Below are 24,911 nucleotides of genomic sequence, written 5' to 3'. Positions count from 1 at the left end.
GCTATCCTGTTCAGTTCAGAAGCTGTACTTCTTCCTTCAGGAAGTCTGTAACCAGCGCCTATGCAGCTGTGAACAGTAGGTGTAGGAAGCAATGATGACCTCCCCACTGGCATGAGGCCAGCCCACACAGACCTGAATATACAGTACCAGACAGGACACGTGCAAAGAAAAACTTCATTTGCTCTTCAAGAGCAAAGGCCATGCTTCATTTGTGAACAATGGCAATGAAGCTTTCACAGGAAACTAGGCTGGTGCCTACTGTACACAGGTGGCATTTATTTTAAATAGAGAATATATTAAGTCCTCACAAAACCAGGTTTTAAAAAAAGCATCTAATAAATTTATACAGTGAATAGTATGTCTTTATTCTATTTACAGTAAATTTGTTATAAATATAATACATTTTTGAAAAGCTTATTTTTAACTTGAGTAGATTTATATTTTAAACAGATCAACTTAATTGTTAAAGTTATATAATAAAGAATATGATTTAATGACAAAAATCTTATCGTGAAATAGTGTGACAGTCAAGAGATGAGTAAGGGGATAAAGTCAAATTCTTTCCAAAACTATGTTCAAAGCATCAGAAAAGCTTTTCTTTTTACAGTTATATATAAGCCATTGGGATACCAGACTGAAATACAAATGCCCATAACCAAAGTCCAAAACTGATCTTACAGAACTGCATGAGGCAAGGCAGGAAAACCTGTATTTAACACTCTAGAGAACTTCACAGTACAGCTGGGAACTGCACATGAATGGCTTAATGGCAGTATTGCCAGCAAGGCCTTCCCTTCCTCAAAACCATCTCCTCAGAGTCACACCCATTCTACAAGCTGCAACAGCAGACTTCGACTTTTTTTTAAGACACGGCTTGTTAAAGTGTACGGATATGTTGAAATTCTGTATTATGAACATAGACATTATTACCAGTTTTAAAAGAAAGAATTGGAATTCTATTCTCAGTCCAGTGTACTGTGTGTCAGCTAAGTGCCAAGTCCCAGTATTTTGCAGTGATCAGAGAACTTCCTTAACAAGAGGGTAATTCAAACGCTGCTGTAAGACTAATTCCACAGAGTCAGACTCTCTCTGTGACTCTCAGCTGTCATGCGTTATTAATGATAATCAGAGCAGGCATGGAGTTCTGCTGACTTGTTTCAAATTCTGTAACCTGGTCCGATAACTTGGCGAATACCCTTGGAGTCCCAAGGTTATAAACACCCGTATGAACAAAGCATGCTTTCAGTTGCAAACTGCGCGACTCTTCACTTCTCAGCTGGAGTTTATACTGTGTCTGTCCAAGCCATGTGAATGATCCATGAGTGTCCAATGCCTCTGGACTAGAGGAGGAAGGAAATGGTAAGTTGTCAATTTTTTTTACGTTTTTTTTCCCTCTAAAATCTTACTAACATCTCTCTTTCATCAAATCCTTTTATTTCTAAGAATTGTTTATGAAATGAACTATTATTAATAACATTATTACTGTAACAATAAACCATATGTTAACAGTTATTATTTTCTTGGAACAATGCTAAAAGTATATTATTTCATTTAATGCCCATAATGGCATCTAGTAAACAATGGAACCTGATTTGAAATTGAGCTCTTAACCTGTTATCCACATACAAAAAAATAACTGTGTAAAAGAATGCCCATAATAGTAAACGTTGTAAAACTAGGAAGTAGGAACAATCTAGTGCTCAGCACAACTCAATGAGTCTGTGATATGCAGACATGCAGGCTCCTATGCGCATGGATTTCAAGGCACCATCTAGGGTGTAATATGAAAACACTAAGCACATGTTTAATATGACTTTTCTTTTGTGTTTTTGAAGATTTATTTACTTATCTTTATGTGTATGGATACACTGCCTGCATGTGTGTAATTGAATCATGTGTGTACCTGGTACCTGCAGAGCCAGAAGACGATATCAGATCCCTTGGAACTGGAGTTACAGGTGGTTGTAAAATACCACAGAGATGCTGGGAACCAAAACAGATCCTCTACAAGAGCAGCAAGTGTAATTGACCACTGAACCATTTCTCTAGCCTGAGATTTATTTCCTAATACAAAAATGCCCGAGACAAACCTGCTGGTTCTAGGAGTATTGGGTATAGCAATATAATCTAGACTCTTTTATTAAGTATTATTTTCAAGTCGGGGAAAAAGAACTCCGATATTTAATAGCTCTGCAACACTTCTCTGACACTATATAAACAAATCTAACACTGCTTGAGTTAACTTTATCCATGTTAGGCAGTGATTTGCATAATTTCAAAACACTGAACTGCTTTAAATAATACTAAACTTTGGGCTACTAAACAGCCTCTCATAAAATAAATTCTCACCTTGTGGTTTTATGCCGCAAATCAACTATTACATCCACATCAGCCTTAGAACAATTAGAAAGTAAAAGGGTGACTGGTACTAAGCAAAGGCTGTGGAACAAAGATAAACAAACCATTAGTCATACACTTTCTTCATAGAAACTAGTTTCTTAAAAATAACACAAAAATACTTAACAAAACACAAGTTTAAAATCAAATTCAAGTAAGAAAAAAACAAAACGAGTCACAAAATCATTCTAGGGTAACTTACTTTGTAAATAAAATACATTAATACAATCTCTCCATACTAAATATCAGAATGTACACTTTATATAAGGAATACTGTTAAGTGTTTTCCCAGCATACATATGTGGCTTAGGTTATGCTGGCGCTATGCCCCAGAGAGCAGGTTTCTAGTTTGCAGCCTCTCCTTCATTTAAATTACAAATGTGTATGTAACAAGCCAAAGTGAACTTAGACTATTCAGGTCCCATCTATTCCTCAAATGCTAAGTTACTCACACCTTACTAAAATGCTACTAGAAAGAAGAGACGCAGATATCTGCACATCCCGCCCTGCTGCCCATCTAGTCCTCAGAGCAATTCACAACACGGCCCACTGACTACTACCAGACCTTTCTGGAGCACTGAACTGTCAGTCCCTTTCCCTCCAGCTGCGGAGACATCACCTCCATCTTGGTCTTCCTGCTTCAGCTGCTCTTTTCCAGCCTTCTGAAGATGTGCTTTTCTCCTCGGCTCACTTTTCGCCATCTTTTCTGTCCTATCACATACATTCCTCTCCCATCTCTACCAAGGGTGACTTCCCCCAAACGTTAAACATCAATTGTTATATACACACTGGTTCTAAGAAAACTCCATGCCTTGATGCCTGCAAATGGGCAACCTTCTGAAGTGTCATCAGATTTAGAACTCTCTCCGAACTCCCAGAGATCCGCCTGTCTCTGCCTCCCGAATGCTGGGATTAAAGGCGTGCGCCACCACCGATTGGCTTAGAACTTTCTACTTTAAAAATGTTGTTTACACGTTAAAGTTGTTTATCAAAATTATAAATCAATCATTCCCTATGATATTTAGTACTTGAAGATTCTCCAGGAGGAGTTAGTTTGCAAGTTGGCTCAGATTACTGCCAAGTCTGACAACCTGAGTTTCATACCTGGGCTCTACGTGGTAGAAGGAGAGAACTAACTCCCAAAAGATGTCCTTTGACCTCCGTGTGAATGCCACAGAAGGCACACATACACGCACACGCACGTGTGCACACTCACACACACACACACACAAAACAGATGTAAAAAAATCTTAAGGGAAGGACATAGTCTAAAACTGAGTTCCACTGTTAGTCATGCTATAGGTTTGATTTGTGTCTAAAACAAAACGATACAATCTTTTCCTCTAGTTTTTGACTTTATGAAAAAAACTTAAGACTTCAAATAGAAAGTTTTTGACATCTGAGAATTGGGTGGGGCAACATTCATCCTCAGTAACACTGAAGCTGTGTGTCTATGGGTGCCTGCACACGCATGCGCAAACACACCAGACACAAAAACTAACTATAGTAAAGGTTAAATCATGTAAGACTCAATATTATTTTAAATTTCTTTTGGTATGTGGGTCAATGCTGTTATTGAAATAATGTTAATTTTTAAAGAATGGGTATCTGTACATGTACATAAGAAATTTAACAAAAATAAGCCCCATACCTTTTTTGATGAAATGGATGATGAAATGATTCCGGGTAGTGAAGACTTGTTTTAATGAGATTAGAAAGCTGTTCTACTGATGGTCTTGTGGAAACTGTAGTGTTTTCTGGCCTGAAAAACTTTAATAGCTCCATTTCTGGCGGCTCCTGAGGATAGACAATAAAGACTAATAATGAAATGATGCTTTATATAAGTCATAGTATGTACAAACTCTAAAAAACAGTGAAGAGAACCTAAATCATGAAGTACCTTTTCTTCTTTGCTATAATTTAAACTGGCAGCTATTATCATCTGTAGTATAGCCTGACTGAACACTAGTTTACCAACCACTCCACACATTAGCTCTAGGATCTTACACAATTACTTAATACCTTTCTTACATGGAACACTGGGTTCCATAACCAACCATTTTCATGACTGATGTGATTTTCATTCAATAAAACTGTTCAGTACTTAGGCTGTGGATATTCAGTTATCCACAGCTGTTTTAATAGCTGAGGATCAAGAATTAACAAATAAAAAATTTCCATTTTGAAAACATATTCATTTATTTCATAGATTTAGTATTTCAAATATATTACTCTAATTATGTACTGGAGATAGCTCAGCTGGTACAGTGCTTGCCTGGCATGAATGGGTTCAAGCCCCAGCCCCCTATAAACCAGGCACAGTGATGCCATTATAATTCCATATTTTGTTTCCCCAGCACTTGAAGTGGTAGAAGCAAAAGAATCAAGAATTCAAGGTCAACCTCAGCTATACACAAATCTGAGGCCAGCCTGAGCTATTGCATAAGGTCCCCTAAATTGTTTTTTCTTAAAGGAGGAAAGTGAAAATAAAAATTATTTTATAATTATAAAAAACAATTAAAATTTATAAAAATTATTTAAAAATTTATTAAAAATATAAATTTATTTTAAAATTATAAAAAAAGTGAAACATAAAAATTATCTAACACTAATCATAAAGACATCTCTGATGTGGGAGGGTCTTCTGTTTTGAGTTGATTTCATTGGTTAATAAAGAAACTGCCTTGGCCCTTGATAGGACAGAAAATTAGGTAGGCGGAGTAAACAGAACAGAATGCTGGGAGGAAGTGAGGCAATCGCCATGCCTCTCCTCTCTGAGGCAGGTGCGATGAAGCTCCAGCCCAAAATGGATGTACACTAGAATCTTCCTGGTAAGCCACCACACCTTGTGGTGCTACACAAATTATTAGATATGGGTTAAAGCAAGATATGAGAGTTAGCCAGTAAGAGACTAGAGCTAATGGGCCAAGCAGTGTTTAAAAGAATACAATTTGTATGTCGTTATTTCGGGTCATAAGCTAGACAGGAGGCCGAGAGTCTTAAGCCCGCTGCTCCTTCTACACATCTCTACTTTTTGCAAGAGTCTCTTGAAAAATCCTTACTGTGTAAGGTGAACAGAGTATTTATGAGGATAAAAACAGCAAAACTCTGAAACATAAAGCAATTCAGCCCACATGCTCTCCTAAGCAGTGGACATTTCATACTCTGGTTCCATAAGATCTTAGAGCTCACCCTGCAGTCCTCCCCTGTCAGCCTGGGAATCAGTCTGCTCTTTTGATTAGAAAGTAGTTGTTTCAGCACTGAAATGTCCACTGAAGAGTTATAACATGGACAGGGTGACAATAAACCTATAATAAACCTATAGGACATCTGCACAGATTCAAAACAGCAGCTCTGCTTTTGACTTCTAAGACATACAAACAGTCCGGTTTACTTCAGAAAACACAGAGCTGAGGAAACAAAGGCGGGCTTCTGGACAGCTGCTGGGGTCTTTTTCTTGACTCCAATCTTGGATTAGAATGTGTTTTGATTTGCAAAGACTCTCTATTTAAGACTACCTTTAATTTTTAAAGTTTAAAAAAAATGTACTATTGGGGCTGGAGAGATGGCTCAGTGTTTAAGAGCACCAAATACTCTTCTAGAGGACGCAGTTCAGAATCATCCATAACCCCACTTCCAGGATCCAATGCCCTCTTCCCAAGTCTGTGGGCACTGCATACATAGACATAGTCCATGGGCACCAAGCATGCATATGGTCACATATACAGTTCTTGGGCACTGCATGTGCATGGTGCACAGAAACATATGCAGGCAAAATGTTCACTTATAAAATAAAAAGATCACATATAATTAAAAGTTTTAAAATCTATTATTAATACATTCAAGCCATCTAAACAACATGACTTCTAAATTGTACTGAATAAGGGTTAAAGGTACAGCTTAGTGGTAAAGTGTGGGCTATAATGTGTGAGGCTCAGGGTTCAAATCCTCACCATAAAATAAATAACACTGAAAAAATTTTTTACATATTAGGATAAAAGACATAAATGGTAGCCAAAGAAGGATATTTAGACAAACTAGACATGCAACACATGCCTCTAACTCTACCACCAGAGGGCAATGCAGAAGCTGCACATTTGAGGTCAGCCAGAGCAAACAGACCCTGTCTCAGAATAGAGAAGACAGAGGTAGAGGGAGTGAGAGGACATAGCACAGAAAGATCAAAATTACAACGGAAGCACAACCATACAACCATACGCATACACGGAAGGGTCAGAACGGCCTCCCAGCAACTGCCATTACCTGTTTCTGAGACTGTGAAAAGGCTTCTTTCCCAATAGTGCGAAGAACAACATGATGCTGGCCTTCTAAAATAAGCTGCTTGTTATCTTCTACAACGTAGGCCTGAAAATGTAGCCAAAAGAAATGTCACTTTTCACTCCTGGCAGAAACCCCAAAAGTAACCGTCTTAACTACTGGTGGGAAAAAAATATGACACCTAGTATCCATCAATTATCAATAATCCTGTGTCAGCATTTCAACCTTTATCCATTCACATTCAATCAAAAAACCATCTACCCATCCCTCTGAATCTGCTGATTTTTTTTAAAATAAAACTTGACTGACCCAAGTATTTCAAAGAGATAAATCTTGAATTTTTCCTCTTGTTTTCTCTAGACTTTCAAACTTCAAAGAAGTGTGTCACAACACGGGCCTCGTGTGTGTGTGTGTGTGTGTGTGTGTGTGTGTGTGTGTGTGTACGTGTAGGCGGATGTATATAAAAGCCAGAACTCAACGTGTCCTGATTCCTCAGTCACCGCTCTCACTGAACCCAGAGTTCCCTGACAGGCTTGCTCCCAGGGATCCTCTCTCCGCCCAGCACTGGGGTTATTTTTACCTGAGTGCTGGGGATCTGAACTCAGGTCCTCATGCTTGCAGCGCAAGCACTATTCCTGCTGAGTCATCTCCATAGGCCCAAGAAAGACTGTTTTACGGAGATCTCAGTTAAAGACCAAGAAGTGACATACAAGTTTCTTTACTGCCAACATGCAGGTGACTAAAGTGAACCCCGTGAGTGAAAATGCCATGCCTTGTCAGCCTGTGAAGTTCAGGATGGCCTCAACCCTGTGATTCTGTCTGCGCACCATGAGAGCTAGTATTACAGGTATGTACCAGCATATTCACTTTAATCCACACAACTTCTTTTGGTTTTGGTCATTTTCTTCCAAGATAGGGTCCCACTGTAATCATGGGCTGGAGTAGAATCTGATCTGTAGCTCAGGCTGGAATCAAACTGAAGCCTTTTGAATACAAGAACTACAAGTTCATGGGGCCACATCTGGCTACATATGCTTTTTATTTTTTTTTTATTTTATTATTATTTTTTTTTTTTGGTTTTTCGAGGCAGGGTTTCTCTGTGGCTTTGGAGCCTGTCCTGGAACTAGCTCTGTAGACCAGGCTGGTCTCGAACTCACAGAGATCCGCCTGCCTCTGCCTCCCGAGTGCTGGGATTAAAGGCGTGCGCCACCATCGCCCGGCTACATATGCTTTTTAAAAAGGTTTTCTTTTTCTACTAGCAAATTGAATTAATCTATTTTAAAATATTTGTCCCAATTTTATATATATATATTTTCTCTCTTTGGAATTTGACTCTGTTCTATATTTATTAATGACTTATTTGGAGTTTTTATTTATTCATGCACATTAATATTTTGTTGGCATATATATTTATCACTGTGTGTGTGCACGCGCGCCTGGTACCCGTGGAAGCCAGAAAATGTTGAATGCCTTGGGACTAGGGTTATGAGCCACCCTGTCAGTGCTAGGAATCAAACCTGGGCTCTCTGGAAGAGCAGCCCAATGCTTTTAACTGCTGGCCCATTCTCCAGCTTTGATTTAGTTGTGTTTTTGTTTGTTTGGCTGGTTGGGCTTTTTTGTTTTTCGAGACAGGGTTTCTCTGTGTAGCCCTGGCTGTCCTGGAACTCACTCTGTAGACTAGGCTGGCCTCGAACTACCTATCTCTGACTCCCAAGTGCTGGGATTAAAGACGCGCTACCAAGCCCAGAGACTTGCTTTTTTAAAAATAAGTCAAGTTTTCATTTGATTCCAGAGACCCCATCAGAATGCTGCAAGAGTCTCAAAGCTTCAGTACTTTCATTTTCTGTACTTACTGACTGGTGACAGCTTGTCATTTGGGGTCATACTGAGTATTGCTGTCCTAAGGCACAGGACAGCCCAGAGTCCACTCAATCCAGAACCGAGAAGTAAGTAGCTGCTGGTGCTGGTTTAACCTTTACAGGAAATCACTGATAAAGTCTTGAGTCAATGTCAGAAATTTTTTAAATATAGAATTCCAGGCCAACCTGAGCTACATATGAGACCCTGCCTCAAATAAAACCATTTGATGCCCAAGCTATGAGTCTGGTCCTAAACAGTGTTGATTCACAAATCCCCCCCTTCCTGTGCATGATCTCCCACAATTAAGATGACTTCACAAGCGTTCAGTAGCTAGCTGGGTGTGATAACACACACCTGTAATCCCAGCACTTGGGAGGTACTGGAAGGATAAGAAGTTCAAAGCCAACCTTGATTATATGGGATCCTGTCAGAAAAATAAAAACCAAAAAAGGGAAAAAAGTATTTTTCAATTCTCTTTAATTTACAGACATTTTTCTCAACTTAATAAAAATGCAGTTCCAGGTACTAACCACTATCAAGCTTTGTATCATATTCTTTAATACACCTCAAGTTCTCTTTTACATATGATCAGCAGGCTGTTTTTTAAAAAGTAAAATTTTCTTCCCAGTCAAGGTGATTGTGGACTTGATAGCTGAGTACAGATTACAACAACACATATTACTCAAAATCTTACCTTAAATGCATCAAAGGGCATTCAAGAGCCTATGATTTCAAGCTAATATGTAACAACATACAACTAGTCATTTTAACATCTTATTTTATAATTAACATATGCAACTTATTTAAGTAGGGTTTCATAAGTAGGTGTAAAGTCAGCATTGTTTCAAAAAAATATAAACTACTTCCAGCAACAATAAAGGTAAAAATAAAAGGGAGGAAAGGCACAAAAAGATAAACACAACAGCAACAAGTCCATGGCTGCTGGAGCAGGGAATTGAGTACCCACAGACTCATAGAGCAGTTTCCTTCTTGATAGTGTCTGGAGATGCTCATGATAGGTTAATGGAACCTGCTCTCACTGACCTGCATGTCCACAATATTCTTGGTGATTCATAGAAACAAAATTATCTCACAGAAGAAAGCGATCAGCTTTTACTGAATTTCTTTCTTTAGACAGAAACATTCAAAAAGTCACTATGGAACTATTAAAAGTTATAAACTAATTTCAATATTAAAAGTGAAAATTTTAATCAGAAAAAATATGAGTACACAATTGTTTTCCAGTTTGAAAATAAAATATCTAGATCTAAATAGAGAAGCACAAAGCTTCGATTCAAGTAAAGATAGATCTCCCTCTAAGTTCAAGGCCAGACTGGTCTATATAGCAAGTTCTAGGCTAGCAGGGCTATATAGTGAGACTATGTCTTAAAAAACAAACCAACCAACCAGACAACAAAGGAAAGAAAGGAAGGACAGAAGGCGGAAAGGCAGATATTCAGACTGGATGTGACACACCTCTGTTTCCAGCACTCCTGAAGCTAAAGCAGGAGTACACAAAGTCTGAGGTCTGCCTGTCCTACACAGATAAAGACCCTGTCTCAAAATGAAAAGTAAAACCTAAACGTCTCTAAGGGAGGCTCGCTGGCAGCATGTAGTGCACTACCTTCCATAATACGACAAGGTTCAGGTCCACCTCACTGCACTTCTGAATCAACCGCACAGCTTCCTCTGCTGCATGTTTCTCTGGATGCGCAGAAAGCGAATCTTGTGGTTTCTTCAACTCTGAAGATAAACTTCGGTAAAAGAAATCTGCACATGGACTTGCTGAACTTATTATCTGTAGAAAGAAATATCACTTGTCTACAAAAGTGTTTTAATTAAACACCCTGTCAAAACTTACTCATTTAAATATTCTCTGCCAAAATGTACAGTTCTATAACATATATAAACCGAAAAGTTCACTCATTAATTTCTTGTCTGTGCAGCTGAATGTGAAGGTCATTTGAATATCTAAAAGATTTAGTGCAAATTACTCATAACTTTAAAAGGTGCTACACCAAAACACTCTATACTGCCATGACCAGGAGGATGAATAAAAACTACAATTCTACAAAACAAAAGTTCTACGCATTCATTTAATTCCCTAAAAAAAAAAATCAGTCTAAAACTCTAAAAATCTAGAACTAAAACTCATTTTCATTGTAGTTGTAAATAGTTTTGTGCATGAGTACTTTTTGAGGCATCTGGCTGAATTAATTAAAAACTTATGAGGGCACTATCCAGGCAGCATCTAATGAAGTAACATAGATAATCACCGGTATTAAACTGCCTTTTGTATTTACTTGAAAGAAACAATGTGAGAAAAGATCTAACCTATAGGATTTCCCCTAACATAGAATACTCTCTCATGGTAAAATCTCTACATTTGCAATTTTATAGATTACTATGCGTGTATCATTTATATGTAAAGCTGGCTCAGCTGTTAAAGGGTAGGCCCACAACCAAAAATATAAGAGGTAAGTTAACCCATCCTAACCACTTAAAAAAACAAATAAAAAAAGTGCATTTTTTTTCCTCTTCTGGTGAACTTTTTCTGGTAAAATATCATTCCCCACAGTTTTCTCCTTAATCTGTAGTACGTGATGTCATTCAATCAGATACTTAAAAAAAGGGGGGGGGGTCTTTGTCTCGGCCTTCTTCAGTGCTCAAATAAGATATTATTTAACAAAAAAATTCAACAAAAATTGCAGATTTAATATAACTTAAGGGTCCAACTGATGCTTGTAGGAATTTAAATTATTTTAAAATAAAATTAAAAAGTCATCCACCAGGTCTGATGGCATAAACCTGTAATCCCAGTAGAGACAACTCAGTGAGACCCTTCTAAAAGCACAAAGTAAAAAAGAGGGCTAGGGTATAAATTAGTGATAGAGTGCTTGTGTAGCATATGGTTTAAATCCTAAGTTTAAGTCCTAGAATCACCAATATCACAATAAACAAATAAGCAAAAAGACAACACAGAAAAAGAAATGATACAAATATACAAGTGGAGACCTGAAACACTGCTAATTCTAACATTTAAAATCACACATGGTGACATGGTGCTATAACTGCAATCCCACCAGAAATGGTCTAGCAAATACGCTCCCATAGGACTGCCATCCCACCAGACACAGTGCCATAAACCTTTAAGACCACCAGGTATGATGACATAAGCCTGTAATCCCAGGACTCAGGATATGGAGACAGAAAGAGGAGTAGTTCAAGGTTATTCTTGGCTATATATGGAGTTTGAGGCCAGGATGGACTACATGATACCCTGTCTTCAAAACAATTTTTAAAAATCATATTCCCAAACTCTATTGCAGATGACAATGAGGCTTCAGAAGTGGGGAAGAAAAGCCTTTCTTCTAACAAAATTCTCTATAGCTGGACCTCAAAGCCAGATCTCCACCCCAGTCCTGACACTCCAGAACTGCATCTCTTTCTCTTTAAATTATTATGTGTGCAGTGCTCTGCCTGCAGGCCAGAAAAGGGCACCAGATTTCATTACAGATGGTTGTGAGCCACAATGTGGTTGCTGGGAATAGAACTCAGGAACTTTGGAAAAGCAGCCAGTGCTCTTAACCTCTGAGCCACCTCTCCAGCCCCCAGAACTGGCATCTTAATAAGATCCCCAATGCACACTTCTTAACATTTGAAAACTTGCTCTAGATGACTCATGCATACTATGATCAAGTGCTTACAAAAACCTTTCCAATTCTAAGACAGCCTAAGTACCTACCCAATGTTTCCAGGTCTCAGAAGTATGTGATATGTCCAGATTTGAAGATGACAGCATGAGAAAAGACTTAAGTAGACTTAGAAAACAGAGGGGCCACTTAGAAAAAAAAAAAAGCCTGTGCTATGGTTACTTTTTCTAAACAGAAACGTTTCCTAAAGTAATTCTGGCTTTTCTAAAATCCCAAGCACTGTGTTTCCATGACTGGGTATTTCCAAAAGTTAATTTTATATAATTGAAGTGGTATAGTCCCTACGGCCTGCTTGGATTAAAGGTGGGCTGTAAAAGTATATAAAGTTGAGATACTCACTACTCAAAGGTGATTCTTAGTGATGCTACAGGTTTTCAGAATAAACAATCACATCAAATGCTACTGTGTATCACTGCATACCTGTTCGTTTCCAAAGGTGATATCTGCAAAAGTGTATTTTCCGGAGGACTGTACAGCAGCTAAAAAAAAAAAAAAACCCAGGAAAACAAACTAATCATGTTACTGCTATAAGATATAAAATGGACATTTAATAAACTATCAAACTAAAACAAATTTACCTTCTTTTTGTTTACATCTTACTGCCTTGAAGCAAAACTTTCCCTTCTCCCTACTGGCAAGTTTGGCATCTAGAAATAAAAATGTTTCTCAAGTTATAACATGTGCAAAGCCCAATTCATTATTCAAACTTCCTTCATCAAAACAGAAAACAACTTATAATTATAAAAAAGATTTCATTTGGTTGAGTGTGGCAATGCACACAAATCTCTTGAGTTTGAGGCCAGCCTGACCTATACAATAGATTCTAGGACAGCCTTGTCTCCAAAAAAACAAAAAACTGTTCTCTTTTCAACAAAATGAGTATGTATGTATGTATTTATTTATTTGATTTTCGAGACGGGGTTTCTCCGTAACTTTTTGGTTCCTGTCCTGGAACTAGCTCTTGTAGACCAGGCTGGCCTCGAACTCACAGAGATCCGCCTGCCTCTGCCTCCAGAGTGCTGGGATTAAAGGCGTGCGCCACCACCGCCCGGCTAAAGTGAGTATTTATTAACCACCTGAAAAACTTAAAATTCAGACTCTTAAGATACACAAGCATGTGTGACTCTATTATTGTGTGTGTGTGTAACTGACATCTGACATCTTAAACACTAAGCTGGGAGGGTTAGAACTTGGGAATACTAGGCACCCCCACGGTCTTACACTTGATCATGCCCTTTCAGTATTTTTCAATCATTTCTTTTTAGTGCTTCTCCACATTTATGACTTATAAAAATTTCTGACATAGTGTATTTCCTACCACTTTATCTGGTTTTAAAATGTTCTTATAGGGCCAGAAAGATGGTTTAACAGGTAAAGGTAGTTACTACCAAGTCTGATAACCTGAGTTTGATATTGGGATCTACATGGAGGAAGGAGAGAACTGACTCTGCCAAGTTGTCCCTTGACCTCCACATGTGTGCTGAGGAAAATAAATGCACACAGATACAAACATAAAAATAAGTAAAAAGAAATAAATGCTGATTTATTTTACTGGCTACTAAAGTCTACATGAGTTAGCAGCATAATTTACACTAAATTAACAACCATTTTTTCTCCAGTAAACACGAATATGCCATGCACTCTGACCATACAGATTTTTCCATATGTTTAGCTAATTCCCATTCTTCAAATGCGAAACATCCCTATTGCTAGTGTATTTAAATAAGTGGTCCACAGCTAGTGGTGTCTTGCTGGTGGAAGGCCACTCAGGCAGGTCTTGAGGACTTATTCCTAGCCCCACCTCCTACCTACTCTCTCTGCTTCCTGACAAAGATGCAGTGTGACCAACCATGTCATGCTCCTACCCCAATGGATTCCCTGAAAGGATGGACTGTATCCCTTCACACTGTAGCCAAAACAAACCCTTCCTCCCTTAAGTTGCTTGCATCTTTCTATATTTGGTTACCACCACCACCACCACAAGTGACTAACACAAGCCTCCAAATAATAATCAGTGTGAGGCTAAGGGTACAGACCTTTGTTTTCAGAGATGGTCACAGATTTGTGCAGCTGCCAGTGTTTGCTACTGCTTGACACCTGCACCATGTGGAACTCTTTAACTCCTGCTTCACTCTGTCAAAGACACAAAAAAGTCACTTGAGGCTAAAAGCACTGAATTAAAAAAACTTGAGGAAAAATCAGATGCTACTCAAATCAAGCAAAAGTAATTAGAGGATGGGGATGAAGCTCAATGGTAGAGCACTTGCCTCAGGTACAAGGCCCCATTTAATTCCCAGTAAAGGAAAATGAAATAAGGAGGAGGGCTAGAGAGATGGCTCAACAGGTAAGAGCACTTGCTGAGTTTCTAGAGGACCTAGGTTCAACTCTCAGCACCCAAATGGCAGCTTACAATAATCTATAACTTCATTTCCAGAGAATTCAGCCCTTACTTCTGGCCTCCATTGGCACCAGACACACACACAGTTACATATAAGCAGGAAAAACATTCATGTGATTGAGGCTCTTCGTAGAGCCAAGTTCAAATTCCCTGGCCGCCAGAAGATCCACATCTCAAAGAAATGGGGCTTTACTAAGTTTAATGCAGATGAATTTGAAGATATGGTTGCTGAGAAGCGACTCATTCCTGATGGCTGTGGGGTCAAATATATTCCTAATCGTGGTCCCCTGGACAAGTGGGGAGCCCTACACTCCTGAGGGCTTTCACGGTGCTCTCCTGTACCCTACCAAATCATGTTCAGTAATAAATCTCACATCCAGTCAAAAAAAAAAAAAAACAAATCTTCAGAAATAAAAACATTAAATGTAATATGTATTTGAAATAATTTAACAATACGTATCCCAGAAAGCTATTTAAATCCTCTCCAACACTTTAGAGAAAGCAACAATGAAATATATTTGTATATTATATATTCATAGTTATCCATACATAAGGTTATTAGAATCTACTATTTCTGGTAGAATTTAATAATCAAAATTATTCATAAGCCAGGTACGGCAGTTCACTTTCAATAACAGCTCTTGGGAGGCTGGAGCAAAAGGACCACTGTTTATGGGCAACATTTTAAGTTTCAGATTTCCAGATGTTACAGAATGAGACTCTGACTCAAGAGAGAAAAGTATAAATCTGTTGTGGAGTTTTAACTAAAATTATGACACTTTCTGAGCTAGGGTGACAGTTCAGTTGGCCCAGCATTCATGAAGCCCTATGTCCAATTCCTAGCATTCTATAAGCCACATCTCAGGGCTATAATCTCAGTGCTCAGGAGGTAGAAGCATGGGCTTAGAAATTCAAAGTAAGACCAGATCTCTCATGCACTCAAAAAAAAAAAAAAAAAGACACTTTTATTTCTTCTGATGAGTTTTCTCCAGAAATATCTCATTTTAATAAGGTAAAAAGTAAAAAACAAACATAATCCTGACAACCAGGAGGCTGACAAATTCAAAGTTACCTAGACTAACATACAGTGAATCACTATGGAAGGATGAAAGGAGAAAGGGAGGGAGGGAAGGAGACAAGAAACAACAAAAAATCTCAAACTAGTGTGTGACTTAAATTGTCTATAATTTTTTCCTAAATGAGAGCTAATCTGACATTAGAAATTACGTAGAAATTACAACATTTTCTACTCAAATAATGAACAGAGTCTTGTGAAAATTACCAACATTTTAGCACAATAAACCCCACTGTTTCCTAGAAAGTGGTTTTACAGATCTATGAGACTAAAAGTATTACAGAACTACTAACATTTGATAAGTGTCTGAACTGATCAACTTGAGATTCTATCAGCTTTACAACTACACCTTCTTGACATTTAGAGTATACAGACAGAAATGTCCTTTATAAAGGAAATGGTGCTGTCAGAGCACACGAGAACAGGGTTGTTAATACAGAAAGTGAAATCCTCACAGAACTACACATACTTCATTACCTCTCAGACTGCATCACAAATACTACACCTGACATCGATGTACCTTATGATTATCAGATCCTTTCACAAAAAATCAAAGCCAGTGGAGAATATTAAGATGTTTTCATACTAGCTCATGTGAATAGTTTTAAATTCTTACTTATGCTAAATTGTAGAGAAAAAAATATTTACCAAGAACAAACATTTCTCAACAGACTTTAAAATAAAATTCAGGTTTAAAATAACTTACAGTATTGGTATTTTCCACATCCACAAAGACTAGCATATTGCCTCCCCTGCCTTCTTCATCTTCAAGTGAATTACTTCTGCAGACAGTCGCTCGCACGTTCAAAGACCGGCTAGTACAAATAACTGCAGTGTGTCTTAAAATTCTGTGCCTGAAAATTAAAAACACATGCAAACTGAATCTAAAGGTCTCTCCCTACATTACAAATCTCTAATTCTAAATAAAAACCAGAAACATAGTAACTTCCAGGATTGCCTATAACCAGAAAACAAAGAATACAATAAGGTAAAATTATAGTTAAGACTACGTTAAGTTCAGTTGTTTCTTCTCAATTTGAAGCAAACTAACAGTAATCCTGGTTCTATCTAGGCTTTTCTCCTGCTCATCAAACTACGTCATAGTGAAAATAACCTTCACATAGCAACAAATACACCTTCTCTCTTAAAAGTGGTCCCAAAGATGCTCCCAAAAGTATGGGTGTGCAAGCCTTTAATCCCAGCACTCAGGATGCAGAGGTAGAATAATCTCTGTGAGTTTGAAGCCAACTTGGTCTATAGTGAGTTCCAGGCTAGCCAAGGCTACATAATGAGATCCTGTCTCAAATAAATAGGTCTCAAAATTAAAACTACCAACAAAACCACAACTCATTTTTTTCTTAATGTGTGTGCATGTCACATATGCTGGGTATCCAAAGAGACCAGAAGAAGGCACCAGATCACCTAGAACTGGATTGCAAGCAGTTACAAGACACCCAATATGAATGCTGGGTACCAAACATGGATCTTCTGGAAGAAGACCAGGAACTCTTCCAGGCCCGAAACCAAAACTTTTAACTTGATATTTCAAATGTAATGTTTAATTTTTTAAGTCAAAGTCTGTGTTGCTTCAGGGTAGCCTTATATTCCTGATCTTGCCTTCACCTCCCTGATTATAGGCATGTGCTACCACACCAAACCCTACTCGACTTCTTTCCTACAGCTTGTACCGTGACAAAACATCCAGTTCTTATTCTTCTCTAACTGGTAAACCGATATCTGTAGATAAAGCTACTTGCTGGAGTGGCTGACTCCTATCCACTTGAATCCATGGCCTGAAATCTCTGTCTTCTGAAGCCCACCTCACTACCTCACCACTAATGCTTTCCTGGCCGGAGTGCACTGTGTCCATCCTCTTAAAGAGTATCTACATTACTAAGAGCCCAAATTGTACCAACACTTTTCTGATTTTTGCCTTTATACTGTTTCCCATGACATTTAGATATTCTACAGAATAAAACAAATGTTAATTTTATAAAGGTGATAGTAGTATTCGAATTCTGCTGTGCAACATGTAGGTAGGCTTGAGATTGTACAGAACAGGGAGGCTGGACACACATTTCTCATACGTACCAAAATTATATTCTTACAAAAGGAAGCTGTATGGGACGGGGCTTGATATACAAATGATACAGTATTTAAATCTATCAAAGAATGAGAAAGTTTATAGACTTAAAACAACTAAAAATGTTGAAATTTTTTTTCCATTTTCTAATTAAAAAACCAGAACTTTATGCAGTTAAATTTCTTTCCATTCTTAGCTAACTAGAATTAAGTTATAGTTATAACAAGTTTAAATATAAACATCGTGTACAATTTGGAAGATGATATTTTGTTTTTTAAGACAGTTTCTCTGTGTAGCCCTGGTCATCCAGGAACTTGCTCTGTAGACCAAGCTAGCCTTGAACTCAAGAGATCCACCTGCCTCTTCCTCCCAGCACTGTGATTAAACGCACGCACCACCCTGCCAGGAAAATGGTGACCTTTAGTAAACAATGATGTATAATATATTAACAAGTACCAACTATTTATTCAAATACGTAACCATACTAAGTACAGATTTTACAGTTTAAAAGTTTAAATCACCCACCGTCTTTTAGGTTGCTTTTTAACACTTTCATAGTAAAATAAAAAGTTAATCTCATGGACACCCTCTTCGTCTGGCCCACGAAGCCACATTGGTAGCTGGACAGAAGCTCCGGGGAGCAGCACGGAGTCAGGAAGGGGGACAGGAATGGCCTCCAGCTGCTGTCCTGTGCTGGTCCCAAAGTCTATGGACGACGCTGATGACACAAGTGCCGTGCCCACAGAGGGAGCGCCTGTAACCACCGTCTTGTAAGCACTGCAGTTTTCCGACGTCGAGGGGCTCAGTGGTGTTAGAGCAGCAGTATTGACACCAAAAGTGAAGAACTCTGGACGTTTAGACACAACCTTCAGTCCAGTCAGAGGACATTTGCTGACATTGACAAATTCTACATATGCTTTTCGGATTTCTCCACAGAGGAGCCCTGTAGGAAAATGTATAAAGAACACCTGCATTGGAGGGAAAAAATATTATTATACTGTTAAAATTCTGAGCCTCATGAGCATCGCTGAGACTGTTTTCTAAAAGAACAAGTTATTTCATAGCTCTACCTTTAAATCAAGCATCTAAGGTTATTTTGCCACACAGATTTTAAATTCTGAATTTAAAATACAAGAACAATATGACTAATTTGTCAAACCTGCATGACTATGTAGATTATGGACAAGTTAAAGCCTATTTTAAATGGCTGTAAAAATTAGACGAAAATTAGTCCTATAACTGTTATTATTGTCAAGTTTAAAAGTAGCTAACTGTATCAGTAACTACCCATGGCTCTCACCGGAGAACACAGAGGCCCATGATTCCATATTCACAACTTTAAAATCCAAAAGCTCCATATAACCCTAGGCTTCTAGTAACTCAAAGAGGCAAAACCCAAACTGAGAAATGGAGGATTTTTCAAACTGTGGATAAAAGCTAGGCATAAATCAGACTACTCAAATGCTAAGAAACCAAAACTAGAAACTTAATGACTCCCCAGAGATTAACAAAAATGAAACTCTTGAAAACACACCCCAGCATTCACACACAAGATCTCTGGTCCTAATCTCAATACCAAATACGTACAAATGTTCATTCTTTACAAGACTTTTTGTTTGGTCAGCCAAAAAGCTAGTTGCTTCTATATAGAGTAAGAAGCCGCCTCCTTCCAAACACCCTGCTCAGATGCATGATGTTCACACTGCCACACAAGAACAAACATGAGCAGTTCCAAATACAGGATGGGTGTGAATTTAAAAGCCACTAAGTTCCACAAAGTTTAAGCCAATGACAGTACCTGGTTCACATAGTGAGTTAGGAGGTTTTCTAAGGTTAGACACTTAGAACTGGGACTCAGAATAAAGCTCTATCTTTAACATCTGAGAACACGACTTGCAACACCTACATATAAAGCTTAGGAAACACCAAGGAAGAAGGGGTAGGAAGACGGTAAGAGCCAAAGACGAGGGTATTTGCTATTGGTGTTTTCTATACATAACAGAAGTCGCACCCATGCCCGCAAAAACTATGGTTGCCTGAACAAGACCAACATAATGACAGCACCAGTTAATATGAAAACACTAACAGGAAATCCCACATGGTCACACCCCAGATGAAGAGCTGCAGATGTCAATGGCTGACAATAAAGGAGACCGAAGGAATGAGCTCTCACATAGGTCATCCAAGCCCAAGTAGTTAGCCCTGGACACATGCACACACGTGCAAAACTGAATAAACTCAGAAGGTTTACACACACACACACACACACGCACACACACGCACACTCACACAACAATAAAAAGGAGATCACAGATTTGGGAGGGAGAACATAGGAGGAGTTAGAGTAGTTAGGGGCAATGAGAGTGACAGGGTTCATGTATAAAGTTCTCAACAAAAAAAGGTAAAATTATTAAGTTAAAGAGATGCAAAAAAGTTATACTTTTTCCCCCTTTAGTTTTTCCAGACAGGGTTTCTCTGTGCAGACCTGGCTGTCCTAGAACTCACTCTGCAGACCCGGCTGACCTCATACAGAACCACCTGCCTCTGCATTCTGAGTGCTAGTATTAAAGGCATGTGCCACCATTATCCCCCAGCTGGTTATATTATTAAAAGCTTTAATAACTAAGGAACATATCAATTATATGGTTTATAAAAAAAAACTTGCAAACTAGTAGAATTAAGTGTGTTTTGGTGACCTTTACTAATTTAAAATTTTAAAAATTTACTATAGTGATTAGAATATCTGCTTCTGAAAGTAAGCCCTCATCAACTGTTACCTATAGAATTCCAGATAAATGTCTATGACTTTAAGCTATAAAAGAGAGCATACTTAACATGGTATTTAAACTCAATCTGTCTTAATTCATTCCTAGCTAATCTTAGCTACAACCATGCAATGGCAATGAATTATCATTGTACAAACTTAAAGCTGATAGGTAAGTGGATGATTAGAAGACTGGGATTGCCAAGTTAAAGATATGACAAACACCAAAATAAGGAAATACCACAGAATCAAAGAAGTAGCACACAATGGCAAATAAACAACCACATGTGGTTGCCCATGTCTTTAGTCCCAACACTCAAATGGCAGAAGTAGGCTGATCTCAGGCCAGTCTGGTCTAAATATCAAGTTCCAGGCTAGCCATGGCTAATATAGTAAGACCCTATATCTCAACAAACAAATAATAAAAACTTTGAGGGGGAAAAAGTGTGAATATTTTCAGAATATCAGTAAACAGATGACATAATGAGTACCCTGTACCATACTAAAAGCACTAGGACTAGAAACAAACTTTGTTCTTACTCCTCTGACATTCAGGACAACACGCTACTTCAATTTAAAACACAAATATGACAGGCAGGGTGCCCGCACTAGACAGACAAAGGTGGGAAGACTAGAGTCCCAGGACAACCTGGGCTACACAGACTCCACAAACAACTGGTGAGACATTCAGCAGGTGAAGGTATTGGCTGAAATTCTACCCTCAAACTCAAACAGCAGGAGAAAAAGAACTACCTTCTGACCTCACAAGCGTAGTCTAGTACACTCATGAAAAATAATGTGAAGAAAAACCAAAAATAAACAGAAAGAATAAAAATTTTAGAGCATACAAACATTACTAAATAAGACAGCTGGTTCAATGGCAGAATGTGTATCTAGCACATCTGAGGCCCTGGATTTAACCCCAGCATCACAATTAACCAATAAAATTTAACTTAACTGAAAAGTTTTGATTAAAAGAGTCAGTACAGAATACAGAAATAAACAAATAAAAAAGTTAAATATGATTTTAGATAAGTAAAAATCCTCAACATAGACAAAGATACCAAATAAAGTTAAAACATGCATAAAATATTTATCAAGAAAGCAGTACTTGGGCCCGTATCCTCCCCCGACCATTAGACTTGCCCCTTTGCCTTTAAATGCATTAGATCTGAGCAGAATACGTGCAACTCAACAATGGTTTCATCTTAATACACAATACTACTGCCACCCAAACATGTGACATGGTGCTATTTATAAGGATCACAAGGTCTAAAAACATAAATACCACTTGGGATCACATTGCAAGCATCTTTTGGAGAAAAGTGGTCATACCTACCAGGGAAACTAGAAACGAACACAGCTTTAAATCTCACTAAGGCACTTATAAACACGCCCTCCTCCATGCCCCCACACAGCCTTTCTGTGCACATGTCGCATCCTGCTGCTTTTCTCTCCTTCATCAACACCTTTCTCTCATGGTCTCCTTACTAGTGCCATAGCATATAGCTCCACTCACATATATACATACAGACATTATAGGGCATGCTGTCTGAGTCTGGGTTACTTTCCAGGTGCATTCATCCCCACATAGTTATATATTGCTGAGATTGTCTAAGAGCATTCACTCACATATTATTTTTATAAATTGCAAAAGGGTCATCGAGTTCAATAACCAAGGTGCTGAATGACAAATATCCCCCCAGTGTCTACTAGTATGTTGAAGATTGTATCTTATAGCATGGCTGTGGTGGCAAGGTCAATTTGCTCATAGCTGACCTCTGTCAATGAGAACTATTTAGCTAACAATGGTTTAAAAGTGCAGTTTAAATTCCAGTACTCAGGAGGCAGATCTCTGTGAGTTCAAGGAGTTCAAGGCCAGTCAGGACTACATAGAGAGACCCTGCTTTAAAACAAAATAAAAACAAAAAGTACAATTCAATGTACTATCAATAACCTCAACCTAAAATTAACTTCTTTGAAACATCATCTGACTCTGTAAATCGTTATGGCCATGACATGAGAAAAAGTGCGATACCTCCAGCAGTGGCATCTCCTCGGTGACTATAGGGTCTAAACGTCGGTCAGGGCCGTACTTGACAGATGTCTTCTCTTCCTTTGTGTTGTTAAGTCGTGGGCCCTGAATTTCTAAATCCTGTCTCCCTCGGACTGACATACTCAAAGAATGTTTTCCTGAAATTAAAAAAATCAATACTCTAAAATTATAGGTTTGATGATTTAACTTGAATTCTATGAATACTATAAATTTTCATAAATGCTAGAAAAATTCCAGGTAATTGCTGAGTAACATGTAATTACAACAGTAAGTATACTTCAATTTAATTTCACGTTTCATCTATACTATGCTATCCAATATCTCATTTTTGTTCTGTATTTACTTACATTGTATAAAGGCTACATATTATTGAATAGAAGTCTTTTATTAACAGTATTTATTCACCAAAAAGATCCAAGAACAACTGTCTTGGGCCCAGTGTTGATGTGGGCTATGATATTAAAGAAAATCATAAAATAGATTATTTACTTGTACTTATACCAAAAATAGCACTATTTTGAAGATGTATACTTAACTGCATTGTCTCAAAAGGCTAAACAATGAAAATTATAATACAGATAGTTTTAACTTCTTCACTCTCTTCAATACCAAGTAAAACATGTACTCACATGTGTAAAAGAGCTAGAATGGGCATATAACTCCATTTTTCCTGAAGGCTACTCAGTGCCTTTGGTCACTGTGACGGGTCCAGATTAGATATATAATGTAGTATTCCCACAAATTATTGTACCCAGATTTCTAGGAATATTCTGAATGAAAAGTATCTATACTAAAACGGCATGAAAATTCTGTTTATAAGATGGGTTTTATTTTAATGTTAATTCAAAGTCAATGTCACACATAACATAAATTATGATCTTTAATGTACCTTGTTTTAGCACCCTGTAAGATATATTTTATGTGCTATCATAATTCCATGGTACTAGATTAAGAGTTAAGTACCAGTGAGAAAGCAAAGTTAAAACAAAATCCTTAATACTCACATTGCTTTAAAAATGTAATCAATTTGCAAGACTACTTACAAATTCCATGCCTCACACTTATCAAACAGTAAGCAGAAATACAGCACTAAAATGCAAAAGACCACACTCAATTTCTGTGTATTAGTATTTGTATCTTTGTGTTTCCGCTGATTCATCCTGTCTGAGTTTCTCTTATGTCCAAGTGAAAATCTTAACTACAAGGGCAAGGGAGAGCAAGTGTTCCAGGAGACTTTCACTGTTAATAATCAGCTTTTATGAATGCTAAATTCACACCCATCACATGAATAGCAGTCAATTTTAATTTGTTAGGAACACACATTACTAAAAATAAAGTTCTGGAACTACAGCAGTTTATTACAATTCCCTTCTTAGCATTTTTCAACCTAAACACAACTATCAATTATAAAGCAATATTAGGATCTTGTAGAGTTCTCCAAATTATTTAAAAACCAAACAAACAAAACCCACCAAACCGTGTAAGGTACATGTATGTATCTTTAGCTTTCATCAAAGTCTGCAGAGAATACTATTTAGGGCACCAAGAATCTCAGCTTAAAACTAACTCTGCTACTTTTGGGTATAGAAACAATATTTCAAGTGATTTTTTCCCCCTGTTGTTTTGTTCTTTGTCAGCAGTACTGAAGACTGAACCTGGGACCTCATGCTAGGCAGATGTACTACTAGGGAGCTACACCAATAGCCCAAATTTTATTCTGAAACATTGTCTGGCTAAACTGCTTAGGCTATTTTTGCAATTCTCCTGTCTTAGCCTCCCAAGAAGCTGGGATTACTGACATGTACTGCCACGGGTGGCTTTGAATATTTAATATCCAAAGACTGAGGAAAACTGGCTTTAGTATGTTGTTTTATAGAAAGGAAATATTAAAAACAAAATATATGAAGGTTGTTTTGTATTGGCAGCAGATATTTCAACAAGTGTAACATATTTAGTCACAATTTACTAAATTGAGATCAATAACAAAACTTTTAATCAAGGGAATAAAATCCCTTACCTTTGAATCTATGCCAGAAGTTAGAATAATCTAAATTACATATGCTTATTCATATCTAGATGTCATTATATGGCAAGCGTGTCCAACTTGCAGTCCAACACATTAAAATATTATGAGATTTTTCTTGGCAACATTTTTTTGTAATTTGACTGCAGTTCTCAAATAGGAACTTTTTAGATGACAATGTAACATGGGCAATGTCAAAAGGCTAGATATGCTTGAAAGGCACATTAGACCTATTTAGAAAAAAACTCTACTCATTCACTGTAT

The 24,911-nt window shown here is 37.8% G+C and overlaps 1 protein-coding gene across 2 annotated transcripts in view; it reads right to left on the bottom strand.

The window, feature by feature from the left end:
- Positions 1-273: 273 nt before the first annotated feature.
- The window catches only part of Trappc8 (trafficking protein particle complex subunit 8), an 82,006-nt gene continuing 57,368 nt past the window's right edge, over positions 274-24,911 (bottom strand). For both annotated transcript variants that reach the window (XM_057788822.1, XM_057788823.1), the window contains 11 exons: positions 22,607-22,761; positions 18,330-18,772; positions 16,428-16,575; positions 14,285-14,381; positions 12,827-12,895; positions 12,669-12,727; positions 10,160-10,333; positions 6,661-6,762; positions 4,049-4,194; positions 2,350-2,439; positions 274-1,340 (listed from right to left, as the gene is read on the bottom strand). In XM_057788822.1, coding sequence (XP_057644805.1) covers positions 1,106-1,340; positions 2,350-2,439; positions 4,049-4,194; positions 6,661-6,762; positions 10,160-10,333; positions 12,669-12,727; positions 12,827-12,895; positions 14,285-14,381; positions 16,428-16,575; positions 18,330-18,772; positions 22,607-22,761 — 1,718 coding nt within the window. In that variant the 3' untranslated portion in view covers positions 274-1,105. The remainder of the gene's footprint in view (positions 1,341-2,349; positions 2,440-4,048; positions 4,195-6,660; positions 6,763-10,159; positions 10,334-12,668; positions 12,728-12,826; positions 12,896-14,284; positions 14,382-16,427; positions 16,576-18,329; positions 18,773-22,606; positions 22,762-24,911) is intronic.

Source organism: Chionomys nivalis, chromosome 14 (assembly GCF_950005125.1).
Source record: "Chionomys nivalis chromosome 14, mChiNiv1.1, whole genome shotgun sequence".
In the NCBI taxonomy this organism is placed as follows: Eukaryota; Metazoa; Chordata; class Mammalia; order Rodentia; family Cricetidae; genus Chionomys; species Chionomys nivalis.
The sequence above is the reverse complement of the archived record's forward strand: the minus strand, read 5'-3'. Positions and strand labels throughout refer to the sequence as shown.